Genomic DNA, 22,044 nt, shown 5'->3' with positions numbered 1-22,044 from the left:
ATGATATAGTTGAAAGCATAAATTACTACTGCACTGACTACATCATTTTCTTGTCTTTATTGTTTTTTTTTAAAACCATGATGATCATGGGCTGCATGTCGTTGCTTTCCCACCTGCTGTACATTCAACACATTCTCACTCATTAAAATCAGAAAATAGAGAGACAGCGCCCCGTCTGGACGAGTGAATATCTCACTTTGATATAATGTATCACTAAAAGCAGACTATGGTCATTAAATAAATAAATGATTAAATATTATTAAATTGTGTAGTTGTCCCACAACTACTGAATATTAAAGAAACATTCTGGAGAAAAAATTGTTTTCAGAATTTATTTGCATACTGTGATAAACATGTGACAAACAATTACACTTTTCGGCGTAATATTTTCTCAATTTACATTACAATCTTACATTATGATGACAAATGTAAATTTAAGAAGAAAGTGCACTTAAATAAGCAATAAAAAAGAAAGGAAGTACATACAAAATAAAACAAGAACTACAAAGTAAATAAACAAATACAAAAAAAATGAATTGTAAGGTAGGCTATATACTAACATTTACTTAAAAAATATTGTATCAGTTGTACTTTTCTTCTTATTAATAATTTGGATGGACTCAGAATATTTCAGAAATTAAATTTTAAAGGGACTAAAAATTGGCCAAGATTTTGAAAATGTAGCTTTATGGATGTGAAATTTCCCTTGTAGAATTAATACATAGACAATCCAATGCATTGTGTTGTTATTTAAATGTTGAAATAGTTCTCATTTTTTTTCCAGAACTCTAAAGTACACAGACACTCCCAGAATAAATATGTAATAGTTTCTTCCTCAATTTTACAAATTTCCCATGTGTTGTCCACACCGAAGGAAAATGTACTTTTATTTCAATTTAGATTTTTTTATTTCAGATTAAAAAAAAACAAACAGACATCAAAAATATGTATTCATACAAATAAGACCAATGTGCAAATAATACATAACATACACACATACACATATATATATATAAAACAACATATATAAAATAATAAATTAAGTACATATCAAAAAAAAAAAAAGCAAGGAAATAAACTTTAGCGGTTTTCCGTCGCCGGAAGTGCGCAGTATAGCTTCCGGTTAAAATACAAAAACATGCAGCGCTGCAGTTGTCATTCACTTTAGCGTGGTATGAATTATCTATATTTCCTACTCGTTGAATTTGTATTTTGGTTGTCTCACTATTTGTATATTTTTTGTAATATTGTCTGTTGAAATTTACACTGAAACCACACTTCCCCCAGCATTTCTTTGTTGTTGAAATATAAGAAAGCTAACTTTAGCTAACCGCTAAGCTTGCAGGTCGGCTAATTGTGCTCCACTTCTTCATGTAGCTACAGTTTTCATGTGACATATTGTTATTTGATATATAGCTAAAGGATGGTGATTTGGTCCGTAACACGTGTTAGTTTGGATTAATTTGAGCTCACTGCATGATCGTTTTGTGATTGCTCCTTATCTCAGCCTGAGCAGAACAGATCACATCATGATGACCCCAGTGAAGGACGGGATGCCCAGTATGATAGACAGGGCGCTGAGGATGAGGAGGGAGGAACAGGCTCGTCAGGTGGTCCTGGCCTGGGCTGTGCTCAACGTGTCTCTAGCTGGCATGATTTACACTGAAATGTAAGTTGTTCCAAGTTCAGTAATGTGCTCTCTTCCAAACATGTCACTCACTAGGACAAACAGACGGTCTCATTACCCCATACTCAAATCTCTTCACTGGCTCCCTGTTGCATACAGGATCCTGTTTAAGAATCTTAACAGAGCTTTGCATGAACAGGTTCCTGCATATGTGACTGAGCTACATCACCCATATTCCTCAGCTCGCTCTCTTAGATCAAATATGTTAAATTTAATGTTTGTCCCACGCACCCACGTTAAGACCCAAGGTGATCGAGCTTTTCAGTCTGTAGCGCCTAAACTATGGAAGGCTCTGCCTGCACCCTTGCGGTGTCTGTGGACTATTTTAAAAGTCAGATAAAGACTAATTTGTTCATGCAGGCATCTAGTTGACCTGTATGCACCAGGTCAACTAGACGTCTAGGTCTTTATTGGGTTTTTTCTTGATGTATTGTGTATTTCTGTTTGCCCTGTATTTTGTTTTATGCCATTGTAAAGTACTGTGTGACTTTTGCCTGTGAAAAGCACTTTATAAATACATTTACTTACTTACTTTACTATCCCATCATCTCCCATTTCTGTTGTGTATTTGTTTATTAGGTCAGGGAAATTGCTGAGCCGATTCTACAACATCACCTACTGGCCTATCTGGTACATCGGTGAGGTCTTAACTCATTTGCTGTCCACAATTGAATTATATCATTAGACCCTGTATATATGTGTGTCCTTCTCTTCTGTCATGTCTACAGAACTAGTGCTGGCCTCTCTATTTAGCCTCAATGCCCTTTTTGACTTCTGGAAATATTTCAAATACACAATGGCTCCCTCTAGCATTGCCGTATCCCCTGCGCAGCATCAACTCCTGGGTTTGAGAAACACAAGTGAGGCTCCACTTTGTTTTTACCCTGCAAAATCCATATTTTTCATTCATTTTGTTTAATCTTTACGTAAACAAACGAGGTTCCTTAGTTTTGAGTATGTGACTTATAGTGTATGCTTTTTGTTGCCTGTCCACTCGCAGGTATTCAGGCCTCTCCGCCCCAAAAGCCAGAAAAAAAGGAGTCCCCAGCTCCAGCCCAGTCTTCTCCTCTACAGGGCCAAAGCGTGCTTAGTTTCAGCCCGTCACGGCCAGCCACCGCTAGCCCCAAGTTCTCCCCCAGCTGTGTATCCGGATACAGCCCTCCTCTCAGCGGCCCATCCACCCCAAGCAGTGCAGGGGGGCCCTTTTCCCCCTCAGTGGCTTTCGGAAAGGTAGTTCATCGCATCACTGTAGCCCGGAGATGTGTGGGTGGGTCAATATAACGGATAATTGTCGCAGTTCAGCATTATGTTCCTCCTTTCTCAGGTGTTGAACTACAGTCCTTCCCCTGGCTCCTCTCCCTACCCCAGCAGCATTGGACCAGCAGAAGGCTCCAGCCTGAGAGCTCGATATCGCACATCCCCCTCAGTGTTTAACTCCCCAGGAAGCAAGGAAGACTACATGGAGGATCTGAAAAGCCTGGAGAGGTTCCTCCGCACAGAGGAGGAGAGGAGTCACCGCAGCCAGCTAGGTACACCACACCAGTGTTGTAGGGAGTCCATTGTTAGTATAAACAGAGCAGGACACTAACTTTATTCACCTGGAGTCACTGGCATATCTAAGACAGGCAGACCAAGAGTTTGTTTTTACAAAGTATAGCCAGGTCTTTAAATCATTTAGTAATTATTATCTCAATCTGGATTACTCTGTAAAAACAAACAAACAAACAAACAAAAAACATCTCAATGTATATGCTCACAGAATGAGACCTTTTTAGATATATCATGATGAAATGATGCTCTCCATAGGGAGTCCCGAGTCCGTGTCTCCAAGCCACAGCCCAACATTTTGGAACTACAACCGCTCAGTGGGAGATTATGCCCAAAGCCTGAGGAAGTTCCTGTACCAGCCGGCCTGCCGCTCCCAGGCCCCGTCCGCCCATAAGGACGAGACAGACCTGGGCTCCAAACAGGCCGCAGAGGAGGTCTGTAAATCAACATTTTAATTAGTCTAATAAAGATAAATGAGTCATAAATGAGACACTCGTGACTGCTGGTGTCAGAGTAGAATATATGATTGGCATGATATCATATCTTTTTCTTTTACCTGGCATGTAGGTGTGGGCCAGAATCACAACCAGTCGCCCTGTGGTGGACCGCATTGATAGCTGGACTGCGAAGCTTAGAAATGTGAGCGTTCAAACATATTTCTAGAACGACATATGTTTTACATTTCACATTTGATTTTTGTCACAAGACTTCCACCAGGCTTGAATTTTGATTTAAGTAAAAAACAATAAATCTGAAACTAAATCTGTTTGTATGTTTTGCAGTGGCTCAGTGACACCATCTTGGTCCCCCTGGTCAAGGAAACAGACTCTATCAACAGCCAGCTCAGGAGGATGGGCTGCCCTGAGCTCCAGATAGGAGGTAAACCATCTGGAGAGAAGATGAATTGTTGGAAATGTGCTTTGTCCTCACCCTGCTGTTGGGTTCAATGAAATGTGCCATACAGGACCAAAGAGTATTACCTTTTGTCTAAGAAATGTCATATCAATGCCATTGGAGGAAAATGTTTTATGTTCAAAATACATCTCATACATTTAGAAAGGCTGCTTATTACTGTAAAAACATATGAGTTTGTTTTATTGGGTATAGCACTTGGATATCTAAACGGACATGCAAAGTTAAGTTGAAGAAAAATGTGCAATGTTACAGCAACAAAGCTTTTTTTTCTTCTTGATTTTCTCAAAAACAAAAATGCCAGATAAGTGTGTTTAGGAAAGTGTATAACACACATTTAAAAAATAAATCTAAAATATGGAAATTACAGTTTTACTATTTTTGATGTATTCCTTCTCTGATGATTTTTGGGTCTTACTACTTTCCACTCTTTTCTCCACCAGAGGCCAGCATAAGCAGCCTGAAACAGGCAGCAGTTATGAAAGCCTCATCCATCCCCACAATGAACTCTATCGTTCAGTATCTGGACATCACTCCCAACCAAGAGTATCTAGTGGACCGCGTAAAAGGTAGGTTCAACAATACAGCGATGTTTGATGTCCGCCTAATGTGATCGTATGTGTGTGAGTATAAGGGAAAAAAGGTATGAGTTATAGTGGAAGGCATTTTTCTAATACATTTGTGCTCTTTTGTTTTTTTTTGTGTGTGTATTGTGTCCTGTCAGAGCTGGCCCACAGCGGCTGCATGAGCTCCTTTCGCTGGAATGGTGGTGGTGATGTGAAGAACAGGAAATGGGATACAGACCTCCCCACTGACTGTGCTGTGAGTCTACACACAACACATGCACACACACATAAACACACCAAGCCAGGGGTACAACCGACTGGAGTAATCAGCAGAGTTGTGACAGTAACCACATGACTTCAGTCACGTGACACTACAGCAATGACGAGCTCATCGCTTTTTTTTCTTGATTTTTAAACAGTCAGGAAAAAGAAATGAAGTTGTTTGACTGGTTGTTGAGGTGGAGGCTAGTATTCCCTAGTAGGGTTGTATTTTTCTTGTCCAGATAACCTCTGGGAATAAGACCAATCCTAACGCATACATCAGTAAGATATCAGGTTGGGACTCGATATTGTGACAACTTGTTTCACTTGGCCATAGAAATTCTGAATTTGGCAATTTCTGAGTCTTTTGACTATAGACTTTTGACTAGATCTGTCTGGGTGTATTTCCTCATCAGGGTTCACATGCCCACTTCTCTGCTTGATACTTGATATTATCTTTCCCTCTAGATCCTCATGCATATGTTTTGTACATACTTGGACTCCAGACTGCCCCCACACCCAAAGTACCCAGACGGAAAGACTTTCACTTCGCAGCACTTCAGTCACACCCCAGACAAGCCTGGTAAGTGTGCACACACAAACAAACCCACGCACTGGATGAACAGGAAGAAGGAATAATAAAATGTTAGTGATTTCCGTGAATGCTTGTCATTCTTAAAATGCAGCATCTACTGCCTGTCTGTACTTCATACTTGCTGTTTCAGTTCTTGTGTCCTTTTTTGTGTCGAGTCTAGATGTTACAAAGGAGAGCCTCTTCTGTATCCACCAAAGCAGCACCACTCCCCCTCACTACCAGCTCATCTACCAGGGACATATCTACAGTCTACCCAAGGTGACAGCAAAAGCAACCAGTGTTCCCACACAAAACGGCTCTTGCTCTTATTTTGCCTTAACTGGCTTAAAATAAAATCTTAGAGAAGTCAGTTTTCTTTCTTTTGTACACTTTAAGTTGTGCAATTAGAAGGTCGTCCTGAGGTGGCAGTTTAAAGATCTGCAAGTATCTGTAAATCATCTTTACAGATTTCAAATGTTTATAAAATGCATAATAAATACAAAGCACATAAAACACAATAGGGAACAAAGTTGCACACATTTCCTACAAAAAGAGACGATTTTCTGATTGTTCCTCTAGATTAAGAGTTCATTTCAGATTAGAGCACCTTACCTTTTAAACACAAGCACTGGGTTTAGTCTTGTTATACGCTAATAAAGCATGCTTTGTATGTAGAGTACTTCCTCGTGTCAGTAATCCCAACATATGTAACACATATCCCATTCCAAAGCCAGGAAACTCAGAACAGACATCTCATTCATAGACAGTTCAGTATGTCTCTCTCTAATGTTATACTTTGATTGCAATAACATGGACCCATCTTGATTTCCATTATAGGGCAGGAACAACCTGTTCCACACAATCCTCATGTTCCTTTATGTCATTAAGAAGAAGGAGTCAGGGATGCTGGGGTGAGTACTTCTAAACCTTGTAAAATTATGTAAAAGGCTGGCTAACTTATATGGTATATGTCATTTAGAGTGTAATGCAATATTGATTTATTTTTAACACAAAGGTCATACACTAGAGCAGAGATTGCGTTTTGATTTAAGATGATCTGTTAGACCTTGCTTGTCTTTTTTATGGTAATTAAATAGCTTTTCATACTTTCTTCAGGAGAGTAAATCTCGGCCTCTCTGGTGTGAACATCTTGTGGATATTCGAGAACTGATGCATCTTTTACAAGCAACAAAATGCTGGAATACCTCCTCAACTTAAGGACTGCTCTTTCGAAAAAGCAGCACTTCACTTTGAAAGACAATAAATGCATATTTTTGGATTTTTCTCGATGTTAGTGTACAAATGGGTAATATTCTGCATTTTCATTTTACTACAGTGCGCTTATGGTGTACTGCAGAGCTGTATTTTTTAACATTGTCTGGTTTTCTGATTTTGTATGTTGAGAATGTACCAGCATGGCAGCCTTGTAAATAATATACCTCAGATTCAGCTGGTGAATTGTAAAGGGCTCAGACTCATTTAGCATGAATGTAAATGCAATGTGTGAACTTTTCTATCTTCCGCTTCAGTAACCTGTGACATACTTGAAGTCACCTACAGAAACTGAAGCAATACACAAAAAGTATTAGTACTAGGCGTATGTACAATGTTAATTCTTTTGATATGCGACAGAGAACAAATGAAAAGCCTATGAACCACCAAAGTCTTTTTTTCTGACTATAACGTCTTTTACAAAAAGCCAATTATTCTGACGTTGTGTGTCAGCCATTTGTTTAAACCAAACCTTCTACACGTTTGCTTGTTTTCAATAATGCCATTTTACATTAGTCACATTAGACTTGAAAATAAAATTGAGATATTAAAAAGAAACAGTTGAATCATGTTCATTTCCCACCAACTAATGATATTTTTTCACAACCATAGACATCCACTTGGTGGCAATGTAGTTCATTTTTTTAAAATCTTTTGCCTAATACCTGGTCCCATTTTCTCATGGCATACTGCATGACCACCACAGGAGCACTGTGATGTGATGCAGTATCTTGTGCAACAACGTCCAGTGAATGACTTGAGGCTGGAGAACAATGCTGGCTGACAATTTCAAGCATTGTTTATAAAAATATTTCTGGGTCAACCTTGGTAGAGTACACAGTTTTGCAGGAAAATTCCTTTATGATGTAATTCTAATTATTGAAGTGATTTTATACACCCTGGTGTTATTAATACTCACATGTAAGACACGTAATTCAGAAAATGATTGACTAATTAAAGAAAACATGTAGAATTTTTAGATGTGGTTGCCATGTCTGGCATGCGTTTTGTTTGTTTTTGTTTTTAAACAAACTATTTAATACAAAATAAAAAAACAAACTTATAGGAAACAGAGAGACATCTGTGTTGAATATAGAAAATAGACATGAGAGAGAATAATAAAATAAACAAAAAAGAAATAACGTCAAAAAGAAAAAAGGGTTTGTTTTGTAGTTTAGTGTCGTTCTATTTTATAACAAACGTCATTTCCCATAATGCATTTCGCAGTGTAGCCTTTCCTGTAGGGAAATGTGGTCACTGTATCCATTAGGACTGCTTTTCAGCTATATGAAATATATTTATGTCAACTGTTTTATTGTTCTCCCTCATGTTGACTAACCTTTTGAAAAATGTCACATGAGTGCTTATCATTGGTATTGGAGGTGGCCTGTGGGGTTGTGAGATACTTTGAGGAACTACAAAGACCACAATGCATTTTGACGTAGTCCCTCCTCCGCTAACATCCAGCTTGACTCGCTATTTGTGTTGGAAAAAAGGACTTTGTCAAACTGCAGCGATGTCAGTCCAGGTTGTGGCAGCGAAAATGGCAGAGGTCGAACTCAAAGACGTCCCCAATACCGGCAAAGACTTCCCGGCGGGTTCCCCGGTGACACCGACCTCGGAGGGCAAGACCCTCGCCAGAAATGACCCGCACGAGGCCGGTTCCTCTGTCGCTGCTGCGGCGTCCCCTACAGCGGAGAAAGCCGGGGAAGGCAGCCTGGGTTTGCTCACCCCGAACCCCGCGAAGATGCCGCAGGCTTCGGCTATGAAGCGGACAGACCCGCAACAGAACGGCGGGGAGGCTTTTGTCAACCGTGACGGTACCGTTGCCGAGGCTCCGCGGATGAAAAAGGCGAGTGAGACTACATTTTCTCCACAGCTACTATATCCACGGTGCTATCGGACCACCACTAAGCATTGTGTGTGACGATGCTAACAGGCTAGCTGGTCCGAGATCTGATTCAGCGGTGTCAGATAATGCTTTTAATAATGGTCTTCCATAATAATAACACCGTAAAGCGTGTAATAAGGGTTCAACACTGTTTTGGAAATAGGTGCACCCAATTTAATTTAGGCTGACATAGCTAAACCTTTAGGACATGAACTCAGTAACGTTAGCTTGATAAAAAGTCTCCAACTGCTCTCACAAGTTTTGTGGAAATTTTGTGTGTGGTGCTAGCAACCTTTTTAAAAACATAATAGTTCACACTTTTGTTGCTTTATGGATGTGTGACCATATGTAACCATTATAGCTAACAACTACCACGAAGAACAAAACAACTTATACTGAATACAGAATATGATGCTAACTAAACTAAAAATAAGAAGTGTCCGTGTACTGGGTGAAAGCTTAAATGTCCCAAATTGTAAACAGTGAGGTGTCTGTGTCTTTTTAATTAAAAATCTAAATGTATAAATACTGTGAAAGTATCAAAAAGCTCAATCGGCAGATAAATGCACGCAGCCTGTATTCAGAAACTGTGGGAACATATTGCAGCAAGGTGTCAGCGCATTATATATCACATAAACTTATTATTATTATATGTATAATTGTTTTCAGTGAGAGCTTACAGTAGTTAATTGACAAATATGTTTGAAGAAGCTGGATGAATACAGTAAAGTAGAAGGCGCTTGCGTGTGTCTGTAGGTGAAAGACTGCTTTAATATTTTAGCTCAAATGATCTTTGCTCCTTGCTTGACCTCAGGTTAGTACTTTGAAGATAGTCACAGATATCCACAATTCTTAAAATAAATACCATGGTAATCTTGGTTGGATTGATGCAGTACCACCTGAGGTTTGTGATCTAGCTCAGACATAACACTAGTCAGTAATCCCTGACCGTCGGAGCACTCCTCTCACCTAGTTTTCTCAAGCCTGATTTAACCTTTTAGAGCACCTATACGTCAGCGAAGGGAGATTCTGCCCTTGCGGTGTAATTCAGAGGTCGGACTGACTTAGCAGCATGTCTTTTCCTTGCCGAGCAAAGATTCAAAAACTGCTCAGCTGTGGTTGTGACCTGAATGCATCTTATCTTATTGTTTTTATCTTATTGTGCTTCACAAAGTCTTGATGACAGTGGTGGAAATGAAGAGCAAAGTTCACAGAAAGAATTTTTTTTTTTGATAAGGAATCCTTTGAGCAAGCTTCCAGCTCTGGCCCTTTGATCAGAGTTATTATTAAAAGTTGACAGTCATTTATTGCCTGTGGTCACTCACTCTGTTGCACTTTTATCAGTGATGGTCAGATGTGGTCTTAAATGCCCCGATACTGCCTAAGATTGTGGTATTGGTGAGTATGCGAGTATATGGACAGATACTGCATAATTGAGCGCCTAACAGCAAAGAAAGTGTGTTTTCACAATGAACCCTTGTGATGGAAAACCAAAAGGGTGGTTATAAGGGTGAAACCTGTAAGGGGCAAAACAAGTAGGACGGGACACACCCACCACCCACACTGCTTCTCTCCATCGACAATGACCCTATCCCGTTAAGACAACCCCCCAAAAAAACCCCAAAAGGGGACCCATAGGAGTAGAGCTAGAAAGTTGGGTGTGAGAAAGGACTGGGTATCAGCTGAAACCGGATGTACAGGACAGCAACAGCCACACCTGGAATATTGAGAAGACCAATTTTGCATACAGGACCATGGTACAAAAAGATAACTTCCAAAATGCTGTAGCTGTATGTTTATTCTATTTAGTGAAAATAAATCATGATCAAAAGTTTGTCAAGTATTTCTCTAACTAGTCTCTAGTCTGGGTAGTCTTTCATTGAAAAACTTTTAAATACTCCTTAAAGCAGCATCAGAGTTGTTTTTTTTAATCGAAACTTTCAAGGCTCTTTTTTTCAGGACCCAATGTAGTTACACTATTTTATATTTGATAAGAACATGGATTATTTTTTATAATGTCAGATTAATATGAAGATTGATATGTAAGATATTCTCTGTGTAATCCATTTTAATTTAAAGAGATTATATTATTGTAGTGAGAAACTGTACAGCAGGGATCATTTGAACCTAAAAGAGTGCATCTCTGAATTTTTAGGGTCACAGATTGTTTTTGTTTTATTTTCATATAATGCAGAGACCAGTAAGCCATAGTAATGGATAAGAGACACTCTAAATGCATTGTGGCAGATATCCGTCCATTAATTTAAATACTCTGGTTAACCACTTCAGTGTATATCCACTGGGACAGAAGGTTGCCTCCAGCCTATTTATAGATCACAAGGCATCGTGGGTCTTATGGCACACTGCATTATAGATGCACGGCCACAGCCTGGCCTTGCACATCAACTGAATTCTGCTTGCCTAGTACATTAAAGGGTAAATGAAGCAGTGGGGCTGATGCAAACAGACAGGCAGGCAGCAGTGTTGACTGACTGACAGAATGACTGGCCATCTTTTAATCCATGCCTTTATTATGTTGCCACATGAGGGGATTAAAAGGCTAGCTCTCTGTAGTAGGTGGGCCCAGATGTAAGCTTTTTGAGTCCAGTGATGAGTTTCATTGTGACCCACATGGCTCGGCACGAATGTTTTACAGCTTCTGGGAAGTCCAGGGTGAGAAGTGAACTGGCGAAGAGTTCTGCATGCAGCAGGCCTAAGTACGAGCATTCCCACAGTGACTTTTTGCTGAATCTGCGGTAAACATTGTTTGAGTCTCATAATTGGTCAGGAGGGTTATCTGCCTGAGTGGCTGAACTGAGGCCTCATTTTAAGCAGATGCTTTACCTGTTAGACACATAAGTGACCAAACACAAGACTTTTCACCTTGTAAGCCTTCATGGTACTGGCTTACAACAGTTCGCCCCTGATCTTTGACATTTGGCAGTGACCGTGTTGGTAAGGGCATCCCTCACTGATATAATGTTATGTCACCCACTAAGCTGGTGTTCCTGTAAAGGCTCACTGGCAAATAGGCTTACAGTGACCTATGTCTGTTCTACTTGGGAAGAGAACTGTGTGAGGTTATGTGTTCAAAAAGACGTGGTGTTTAATGTAATTCTTCAATTTCTCCAGTCTGATTCTGAATTTTCATTAATTACACATACTCTGCAAAATTGGAAGCCTTTTTGAGAACCTGTTATGTATTGCATTAGTTGCTCAAATATATGGATGGGCACCGAAACCGGTTCTAAATTTGCTCCGGGGCAAGATTTTTAATGACCGTAGTATCAATAGGCTCGGACATTATTGTTTCTGCTTAGCGGTCCTTGTATTCCTCCTCAACAGACTCTGTTATTTATTTATATATATATAAACTATGCTGATTTGGTTTATTACAGTACAGTTTGTTTAGTAGGCTACATTATAAGATACAAAAAAATAAAGCAGTTGGTCATTCAACTCGATTATTTAAAATGTTTCTCTTTTCTTTTTTTCTCTAAAAAAGAACTTATAATTAGTACTACTAAAGTACTGGATCAATAAGCAGTATCTGTAAAAGTAGTAGTATCGTTATCTAAAATTGTAATTTTAATAATTTACCACATAACATGCAGTCTGTTACCCTTATGGGCAGTCGACTCATGTAATAATAACTTAGCAAAGTAAACGTTACGTTAGCTAACATAACTTGTGGCTATTTTATCTCTTGGTTTCGTGAAATTATATTATGTGAATAAATGTATGGGGTGTTTGGGAACCACTGCTTTAATGCAAGTACTCATATTTAGAAATGGCTTAAAATCCCTAATACACAACATTTAAAATCCCCACATCTGGAGTCACAGTGAGTATACTAACCAGCATCTGCTAGCTACGCTGTCTTTGGCAGCAACATAAAAAAGTGGATATTTTCATCTGGAGTATACTGCCAGCCTTAAACACTTTACCACATTAGACAGATAGAGAGTGTCTTTTAAGGCATATAAACACACATGCACGCATCCTTTTGCTCTGTGTTTACACGGGGAATGTGGAACCTTCGTGTGAAGTCAGAGCAATGGTGTTGCAGTCGAGTTTGCTCATGTTTTAGAAACTGAGTGAAGGGAGTTTGCCTTGCAGCTCCTGCTCTCTCTGTCCAACCCTGTAATATATTAAACAGTGCTGTGCTGGTTATTATGCTGATTGGAGCTTTCATTGGCTGTTGGGGGGCCGCAAGTAGGATTGACCATTGTCAGAGGGCACTGGCAGGGTCACTGGGGAAGCAGGGAGGATGAGGGACAGACTTTGACCCAGGGCTATGAAGAACACAACAGAAATTGGAAAGAGGACATAGTGTAGAGTCCCTGGCTTGAGCAGAGGAAACCCAATCATAATGCTGGATTCAGAGCCTCAGCCAGGCCTACATATGAAACACTTGCTAATGATATTGCACGCTTTGTTATGGCAGTAATGAGAAATGGGAGTGGGGAGGGAATGGAGTTTTTACATGTTTGTTTGTTTGAGCACATACTTACCTTGGATGTTAATGATTTATTGAGTCACTGGTAATAATTGAATCAATCAAGAATAGAAGTTGGCAGTATTTATGTATCCTCTGGACATCAATTCTGGTTTCCTTGGCAGATACTAGCCCTGTGCAATGTCATGAACAATCATGGATTATATTGAACATTACAACCTATCACATGCATTTAATGCTGTAGGTACGAGCATAATGACTGGGGAGAAATATTGTAACTCGCAAGTCAAGTTGCCTCGTATCACACTACTCAACAACATTGTTTACATTCCATAAAGTGGATTGATGGACTACTTTAGAATAAACAAAAACTAATCACTTGCTGCTCCGTCTGAGTTACAAACTACGCTCACCCCAGGGTTATTGTTTTGTTTTTGAGCCCCTGTCTAGTTTTCTCACAGTCTTATTGTGTTCACTGTGCATTCTGTAACACTCAGCACCACACAGCAAAAGCATGTGTGAGATCACACCTCCCTAACCATCTTCATCCGTGCCACAGAGGCTGACTTAGGACACTGACTGTGGGTACTTTACGCCAGTTTGAATTTCTCTCACCCCCAGTGTGCCAGATAGTGATCTCTGCATCACTGTCCAGACAGGATGTTCTAGCAGCTACAATGAAGTACGGCTGCAGGATTGTAATTGTTCTCACGATTCTCAGGAAAAATATATTTTAAATGACAAATATTTATTGCAGTCACATTTGTCTGCCTCCAGACACTTCAACACATTTCTGACAGTGTCAACATACCTATAATAAACATGCAAATGCAATGTTGTTCAAATGAAAAGTCTCCAGTTATTAAAATGGCTCTTTTTACTGTGTAATTTAATAATGTATGCTCCTGATACTACTATTATATAGCATGCATGTATGGCTGCAGTTGTGCCTTTCGCTGATATGTCAAGCAAAATATCAAGCAAAGCAATTAGCTGTGTTTAACCATATTATACACCATGTTCAAATGTTAATAAAATTTCCTAAATGTCAAAGAAATTTGCCTTTTAGCCAGTAGCTCTCCTGTAATGATCATATGTGACCTTTTGTGATATTTCAAAACCTGTAATTAGAGTGACTGTGGGATAGCCATCCCCTGTGCTAACACCTGTACTCTACCTGCTACCTCCTGTGTATGAATTGTGTCAGCCTCTGCCATTACACTCCATGTTTGCTTTCCAATCTCAGTGAGTGCGGAATGAGCACCCAGTGCCGTAATCGACAAGCCAAAATCAATTTTCACACTCAGTATATTGGGAGCCGTAACACCTAGCCAGAGAATAGAGTAGTTGTGCTCTGGTTTCTGTAATGGGTTTTTAGTATTTGCTCCCTCTCATGCATGTGCTGTGGTTTTATGCCAGTATTGGCAGTGCCAGTGTCTGTGCTTCCCTGTTCCTGAGTGTGTCCACCCACACATGTACAACTGTGACTCCCCGGTTGACATTCATTTCCTGCCACGTCATCACCGCTTTCTATCGCTGAGCATGTTCAGCTCATTGAGTTACACATCTTTCCATTAAAATGCCTTTTACAAGGCTCAGGTTCTTGGAACAGAGGAGTAAATGGATGGAAGGAAGAAGGAGTTTTTTTCCTGGAACCTGAGTGTCTGAAAGAAGCCAGTATGATGTGAAATATTAAACCCCTTGGTTAAGTTACTTCTGAATAACGGAGAGATATAGTGTGTGTGTGTGTGTTCCCACTAGTCCTCAGCATTGGGTTTACACGAGGATCAGTAAACAGTAGTGGACATTAACACTGAACTGGCAACGCAGCTTGACAAGGAATGCAGCTACATACTGAAGCACTCGATGCGAACAAAGGGCCAATATTGTGTTCAGAAAGTGCTGTCTCACAAAGCTGAAATGAACCCCCACACATCCATCTGTCTGCCCTGCTTCCTATTAGTCAGGCCAAACCACCAACCTCTGACAGACAGAGGACAGAGCTGTTGGATACAAACATTCAGCCATATATGTACATACTCACATCTAGCAAAATTTGGTGTTGTGTTTCTGGCCACCCGATGAATTGAAGTCCAATATTCACTCTCGTTCTAGCTGTGTTTTAGTATCCACCAACTCATGAGGGTAATATCCGGCTCTGTGACGGAACCCACCTGTCACTTAAAGCGGTCATGCCCTTAATTAAGCAATATAAACATTAAAATTGGCTCTAGAAACCTAAGCTGTTTTTTGTACCAGGCTGTAAATATGTTTATTTCTGCTACAGATTTTCAAGTTCAAGTTTAACATGGGGATATTGTCTCGCTTTTGAAGCCAGCCTCAAGTGGCCATTCAAGGAACTGCAGGTTGCCACTTGTTTTTTTTTTTTTTGTTTGTTTTTTTTTGCTGAAAACCTGCTCCAGCTGGAAATGATGCTGATAAGGGCCCTTTGCAGTGAACTAAAACAGTAAAAATAAAACTGAAAGAGACTTAAACATCCCATAGAGGTGAAGGGAGATTTGGATGACAGTTATCTGTGGGCTCATCCTTACTACGAGTGACCGCTTTCACATCGTCACAAAGCTAATTCTAGTTTTTTTGCCAGCATCAAGTGATCTAGAGCTTTTGCCAAGAAAAAAATCCAAATCCAGCCTAATCACTGATGAAGAATTGCTTCACATTCCTAATTAAACATAGAAAATTGACCCCCTAATGGGATTATTCAAAAATAGAGCGGTGTCAACCCTGTCTGTGTGCCTTTTGATGTAATTATACCTTCCCCACGGGGAGACATGGCTATGTTTAATCATTCAAGAGGAGGAAAGAGAAAAAAAAAACACAAACATGTAATTCTAGAAATGAACCACTACCTTTTTTTCTTTTCTTTTAGCTTATATAAGGTTTCATTTAGCTTAATGACAGACATTAACAATCCATTTGTTTTTCAATTCAGTGAAAGGATTTGACTTTCAGAGCTGAAGTGGTTTAAAAAAAGAGAGAGAGAAATAGACTGACATGATGGAAAGCATGCATCGATGGAGACAGAGTTTATGGGTAAATCAATGAGATATGGATACATTCAGAACATAGCCTACAGCTTGCTGTTTAATTCATGTAAAAGCCCCTGTATTGTTGATACACCATTGGGTCAAATATCAGCATCTAAAGTATATTGTGATTAGTTTTCTCTCAGATTTGAGAGCAATATTGAGTCTGAAACAATAGCTCTTTAAACGATTCGATCAATGTCGATCACTTTGCTGTCCATGTCATTCGATGCATTTATTCAGCCCCGGGAAACTATGCCCTAGTTTTTTGGTCTACATGGGCAACAAGACCCTGTTACACAACTGAAGTGTGCTTGTCTATATATGAGAGAGGGAGCTATACGGTAGAATACAGAAACCTGATGAAAGCTTCAATTTGTCCTTGAATGACGTGTGAAGCCTGCAGTCTTGGCACTCTTCCTCCGCTCAGTAGCAAATCAAAAGGGAAAGGCATGTGAACGAAAAGAACGAAGTTACGGAAAGCCCAGTGTGTTGGCTGTTCTCCTCTCCCCCTCTCTGTTAAGAAGTAGGTAGGGTTTAATCTGTCACTAAGCCCCATCATTCATTGCCTGTTCTCCTCTAGTATCAGTGTCCCTGGCTTTTACAGTGACTATCAGACCATATCAGAAAGACAAGGATTGTTTTAGTGGGCAGTGTTCAGTGTCGCTGTCCCTGCATACTTTCCATAGTTTCATAGCCGCAATTTATTCAGGGCTGTAGCAGTCAGTTAGACCCATCCTAAGAGAAGCTAGGTTAATAAGAAACCCCAGCTTTTTGGGATTCTCATCTACAATTCTTAGCAATTAGAGAGCTCAGTTTGTGTGGCTTTAGGGATGCCCTGGAAATATCAACTATTAACAACTATTAGATGGATTGCAATTAACTTGTGTACAGAGATTCATGTTTCCCCACACAAGGAACCCCTCCGATGTTGATGATTTCATGACTTTTCATTTAGCCCAACCATGACATACACACTACTGAAGTATTGAATGGATTGCCTTGGAATTCGTTTTTTTGCTAGCTCGCTGTTACTATGTGAGATGTAGCTTAATTGAGCATTCTAATTGAAGATGGATTTATTTAATCCACTCTTTATTGTAAACATTTTTTTTTTATAAATTAGTTGTTTACTTTCAACCTCCAAATTTGCCGACAGTCATCATTGTCTTGCACTCCCCCATTGGTTAACTTGCTAGCTAGCTAACTATGAATTCTGTTGCCTGCATATGATATGATATGGTAAATAAAGCCTAAGCAAAAGACTCCTGTAATTCCATTTTATTCCTTTATTTTTGGTAATTACAAATAATTTCCCATGTGAAGTTTTCACCTTGAAGATTCCTGAAGAAGCTTTGGTGAAGCCTTAGCTTTTCTTGTGTGCAGTCCACAAGTCAGAGATGTGATATATCTGACTTTATAACCACATCCAGAACTAAAGACATTGCTATCAGACTCAGTTCTACGTTGTGTCTTGTGCTAAATAGCAATTGTAAGCATGTTATGGCACCAAAATAAGATAATGTAAAGCAGTATGTTAGCATTATCATTGCGCGCAATAATCTTGTTTGCGACTTGTTCATGCTGCTTGTAATTATGTAGCAAAATGTCATTTATGGGGGACACAGTTTAAACATGGTGGTCTAAATGAACACCAGTTTGTTGAGCAGCTGGTACTTATGCTGTTAGTCCTTCATCTGTATAATGTATCCGTGTGTGTTCCCTCACATGCTGCCGTTGTATGTAGGGGTCGGAGTGAAAGGGCAGCAGATGACGTGGCTCCACAGAGTGTAGTGAAGCCCCGTGTTGGCAAAAATGTGATGTGTGTGTGTGTGTTTGTGGGCACGTGTTAGGCCATTGGTAATTGCGTGTGGGCTCAGTAACTGCCAAGCGTATGCATGCTGGGTGTGTGTGACTCATGACTCTTTGTGTGTGTGTGTGCGCCATTATTTACAGTCTGAGCACTTGTCCGTGTATATAAATCATCAGGACCCATTCTTACATCACATCCACCCTCAGGGCAGCATGCTGCACTCTCATACGCACAGGCATACACACCACCTTACACTAGCTGCTTCCTTCTTCCTTTCATTGGTCAAAGTGGTCTGAAAGTTTTCACTATTGGATGAGAGGAGGATAATTGAGCAGACACCCTCCCTTTCAGGATTTTCTTGTACTCACGCCCCGGTTGCTCTACTTTTTAAAAATTATTATTTCTTGTCCCTCTTTCAGTCTCTCACTATGCACACAGTCTTGCTAGCAGCCTGTTGTTGCTCATATGTTGCACAGAAATGTTGTCCTATGGAGAATCGTAATGCATGAGTAGTCCAATAGTGGGACACGCCGCCATATTGACCCTAGTATGGAAATTCTGTGTCAAGGTCATAACAGCTGGCTCTCATCTCCCATCTGTACTCGTGAACATTACACAAGGTAGTAATCTGTGCGTGCACTTGTGGAGATGTAGCCTATATGTTTATGTTTTAGTCTGTTTCTTTTCTGTCCGGCTCTCTACCATCATGAGTACCTCCCTGCTTTTACTTGCCTGTCTATCCATCCGTCTGCGTGGCTGCCAACAACTGCGAGTTGTTCCACAAAAGCCAGGCCTCTGCCATTAACGCTGCCGCTGGCTTTTTCCACCAGCAATCGCTTCCACCCAAAATCTGAAATTTGAACATGCTCTTTCTCGATGCTTTTAATTGCAGTCTTTTCTCATTATGAAAACTGTCTCTTGTTATCATGTTTGTAATGTGTTAGACAGTAACTTGACTTGTGACTCAGAAAGTGCTGGTGATGCGCAAAATAAGGGCTTTACTAGGGCAAAAGGTAAACACGGGGGCGATTAAACATGCACATTGCCCCCCTGCTGGCCAGTTTGATTTAATGGACTGTAAGAAAAACTGCTGAACTATTAAATGATTCTGCACAACAGAGATAGAAATTGTAGTCAGCGTTCTCTGTCTGTCCAGTATGTGGAGAAGGGCATTAAGTTAACAAAAGAGAAATGGAAAATATGCATTTTATTGTAGCTCTTACAGTCCTGATGGTGGTTATTATTGAACAATATAAAGTGCTCAGTTTCAAACATTAACACAGAAATGATCAGGAAAATAAAGCAGAACCTAAAATGAACACAGGGAAAAATAAAAGCATTAATTTTTGGATGGACTTCAGGGGCCAAAATTCATGCAGACTTGTTTCATGGTTCTCACTGGTATTCATGCCGCAATGGTCTGATGCGGAGGTGTTTACTGCAGATTTGGTCAGATGAAAGCACAGGGCACGGTAGGAATGGACCGTGTGAGTGCGCCCTAAATGAGGACAGTAGGGGCGGCAGTAAGCTATGCAGCTGCTGCTGCTCGATTGGTAAAGAAACTGCAGAGTGACAGAACAGAGTCGCCAAACACAGCGCTAGGCGATTTTAACAAAGACAAGGCCACTGGGGATCGGTAAAGTCTCCGGATCAGTCCAGAAAAACGGAATCAAAAACTTGGAAAATGCTCCGTTGGCTGATTTTTTATTTTTTTTTCTTCAAGATTGCTGATTCGTTAATCAAAAAGGGTTCCGCTTCAGACAGCTCATCCAATCATCACGCAGAACCCGAGGATCCGGGCCAGCCCACTGTCCCTTAGACCCCCAGAGACGCTGCACGTCAGACGAAGCCCAGCATTTATCCAATGACCGTCTAGTTTCGCTGCAGTGGAACAACCTGCTCTACACTTCCCCATTGAAGTCAGTAGAAGCTGAACAACCGACTCTGTAAAGTGCTGTGGCGCGGCGGGGATGAATGAGAAGGTGCACGTACTCCAGAGTGTGGGAGAATCTGAAAAACAAGACATCCGGCGCTTTGTTAAGTAGCCTCTCATATAGGCCTAAAAGACGTCTAAATATAAGGACCTCAGCTTGTTCTGCTGCACAATAAGATAAGTAGCTGATTCTGAACTGTGTGTGTGTGTGTGTGTGTGTGTGTGTGTGTGTGTGCGTGCGCGTGAAGACAGAGACAGTAGAAGAAAAACATAGGCACCTATCTGTCTGCTACAGTCTATTTTTGTTTTTCTTTTACACAAGCACAATAGTGATCCAGGAATAGCAGTTGAAAGCATAGAAAAACACATCCACAGACAACTACTCTTTGATGTGCAATCCAACGGCTTCCTTAAAACACGCATATAATAAACTGCTCGACTCTCCAGTCTGTCAAGTTGTTTAAGGACGAGCGTTGTAGCAGTGAGAAAGAGGGAAAGGGGCGTGAAATGACTAAAATGAAGGGAGTAGAAAGTACAAACAATTGCAAGTTCTCCACAGAGTGTGGTAGAATCGGAAAAACAAGACATCCGGCGCTTTGTTCCGTAGTCTTTTATATAGGCCTAAAAAACGCCTAAATAAAATGACCTCAGCTTGTTCTGCTGCACAATAAGATTCAACACGTAGTTACTAGAGCCTGTACAGAGCTTTAAAAGGCCCATATCCCTTCGTAGAGGCTTGTATAGAAATAAGTCATGTTCTGATTGATTTTAAATGGATGTATTCTATTTGCGTGATCATGGTTTTTCGACACTTCTTGCCATATTTTATTTTCTGGAGATTATAGTTGGCCTGAATTTTCAATTCAATTTTATTTATAGTGCCAAATCATAACAAAAGCTATCTCAGGACACTTTACAGAGTAGGTTTAGACCACACTCTATGACTTATTTATGATTTACATAGACCCAACAATTCCCCCGTAGAGTACGGTGGCAACGAAAACCTTCCCTATAACAGACAGGAACGTCAGACAGACCCAGCTCTGTGGAGGACGGCCATCTGTCTTGACCGGTTGTGGAGGAAGAAAAGGAGAGAGAAAGAGAGAAAAGATGGACTCTAAATGACTCCCAGCATGACAGAAGCACTCTCAGGATTTGGCTTTGAGGATATTTCCAGACATTTGTTTATAAAGTTAAGCTGTTAACAGGACACTTTCCTCTTTTTACTCATCACTCACTTGTCCAGGCCTTGTGGCTGACAGCCTCCAAACATTAAGCTATTAAAAGCCCATTGGCACTTTGATTTCAGAGTACCCCTCCTTGCACTTAGCCTGTCTCATCTTCTCTTCCTGTGTGTTCTCCTTTTAACTTTGTTTAGTCCCCATCAGCTTTTCTACTGCTATCATCACTTGGACTGATACCCAGCCAGACGCTATGGAAAAGCATTTAAACCAACTGGTGCCATATGCTGGTGAAAGCTGGCTGTGGCTGCACAAGTTTGTCTACCAAACAGGTGTCTTATTAGTGCTCATGTTGTCGTCTAAAAAGCCTTATTGACATGAGCTCCCCAATAATTTCTTATCCTTTTATGAGAACTTGCCAGTTATAGGACACTAGAACTACTATTAGGCTTTGCTTCCACCTGTTTACTTGATGTAAGTTATATCACAAGCCTGATTGAGCAACTTGTCGTCATCACACCCATCCCACCCATCACCAATACAGACTTTGTGTCTGTCTGGTAATATGAGATTTCCGGGTCAGCTTCCCAGAGCGGAGAAAGTGTTGACACAACACTAAACATACTGTAGTAGCAAATCAAGTTTTCAGTTAACATTCAAACAGGTGACATTGAAATGGGTCACTGCTACATTGTATTGTGGTTTTGGTCTGATGCACCTGTCTAATTCAGTCTTGATAAAGGGATTGTGTATCTCATTAAACATATTTTTTCCCCACTATCTGATTTAACAAAAATGTTGTGCATTGGTATGACCAAAGCATAGGTGAGTATTAATGTGATGCCAACGTTAATGTATTTTTTGCTTTTACCAGAATCAGATTTTTTAAAATATGAAACA

General features: G+C 40.3%; 2 protein-coding genes across 2 annotated transcripts in view; both read left to right on the top strand.

The window, feature by feature from the left end:
• The first annotated feature begins 1,137 nt into the window (after positions 1-1,137).
• Positions 1,138-7,312, top strand: tmem209 (transmembrane protein 209). The gene is made up of 15 exons (XM_083935638.1): positions 1,138-1,172; positions 1,508-1,669; positions 2,267-2,325; positions 2,416-2,547; positions 2,688-2,917; positions 3,012-3,216; positions 3,494-3,669; positions 3,803-3,874; positions 4,018-4,114; positions 4,591-4,716; positions 4,872-4,969; positions 5,443-5,557; positions 5,730-5,827; positions 6,386-6,459; positions 6,665-7,312. Exons 2-15 carry the CDS (start codon positions 1,530-1,532, stop codon positions 6,717-6,719), a joined length of 1,677 nt encoding a protein of 558 aa, XP_083791764.1. The 5' UTR covers positions 1,138-1,172; positions 1,508-1,529; the 3' UTR covers positions 6,720-7,312.
• Positions 7,313-8,336: 1,024 nt separating this feature from the next.
• Positions 8,337-22,044, top strand: part of ahcyl2b (adenosylhomocysteinase like 2b) — a gene marked incomplete at its 5' end in the record, with an annotated part of 38,731 nt that continues 25,023 nt past the window's right edge. The window contains one exon of the mRNA XM_083934939.1: positions 8,337-8,672. Coding sequence (XP_083791065.1) covers positions 8,337-8,672 — 336 coding nt within the window. The remainder of the gene's footprint in view (positions 8,673-22,044) is intronic.

Source organism: Echiichthys vipera (genome assembly GCF_963691815.1).
Source record: "Echiichthys vipera genome assembly, chromosome: 20".
In the NCBI taxonomy this organism is placed as follows: domain Eukaryota; kingdom Metazoa; phylum Chordata; class Actinopteri; order Perciformes; family Trachinidae; genus Echiichthys; species Echiichthys vipera.
The sequence above is the reverse complement of the archived record's forward strand: the minus strand, read 5'-3'. Positions and strand labels throughout refer to the sequence as shown.

Coding starts and splice junctions, on each gene's coding strand:
- tmem209 (XM_083935638.1), top strand. CDS start 1,530: ATGATGACCCCAGTGAAGGACGGGATGCCCAGTATGATAGACAGGGCG. Junction 2,326..2,415: donor CTGGCCTATCTGGTACATCG/GTGAGGTCTTAA, acceptor TCATGTCTACAG/AACTAGTGCTGGCCTCTCTA. Junction 4,970..5,442: donor ACCTCCCCACTGACTGTGCT/GTGAGTCTACAC, acceptor CTTTCCCTCTAG/ATCCTCATGCATATGTTTTG.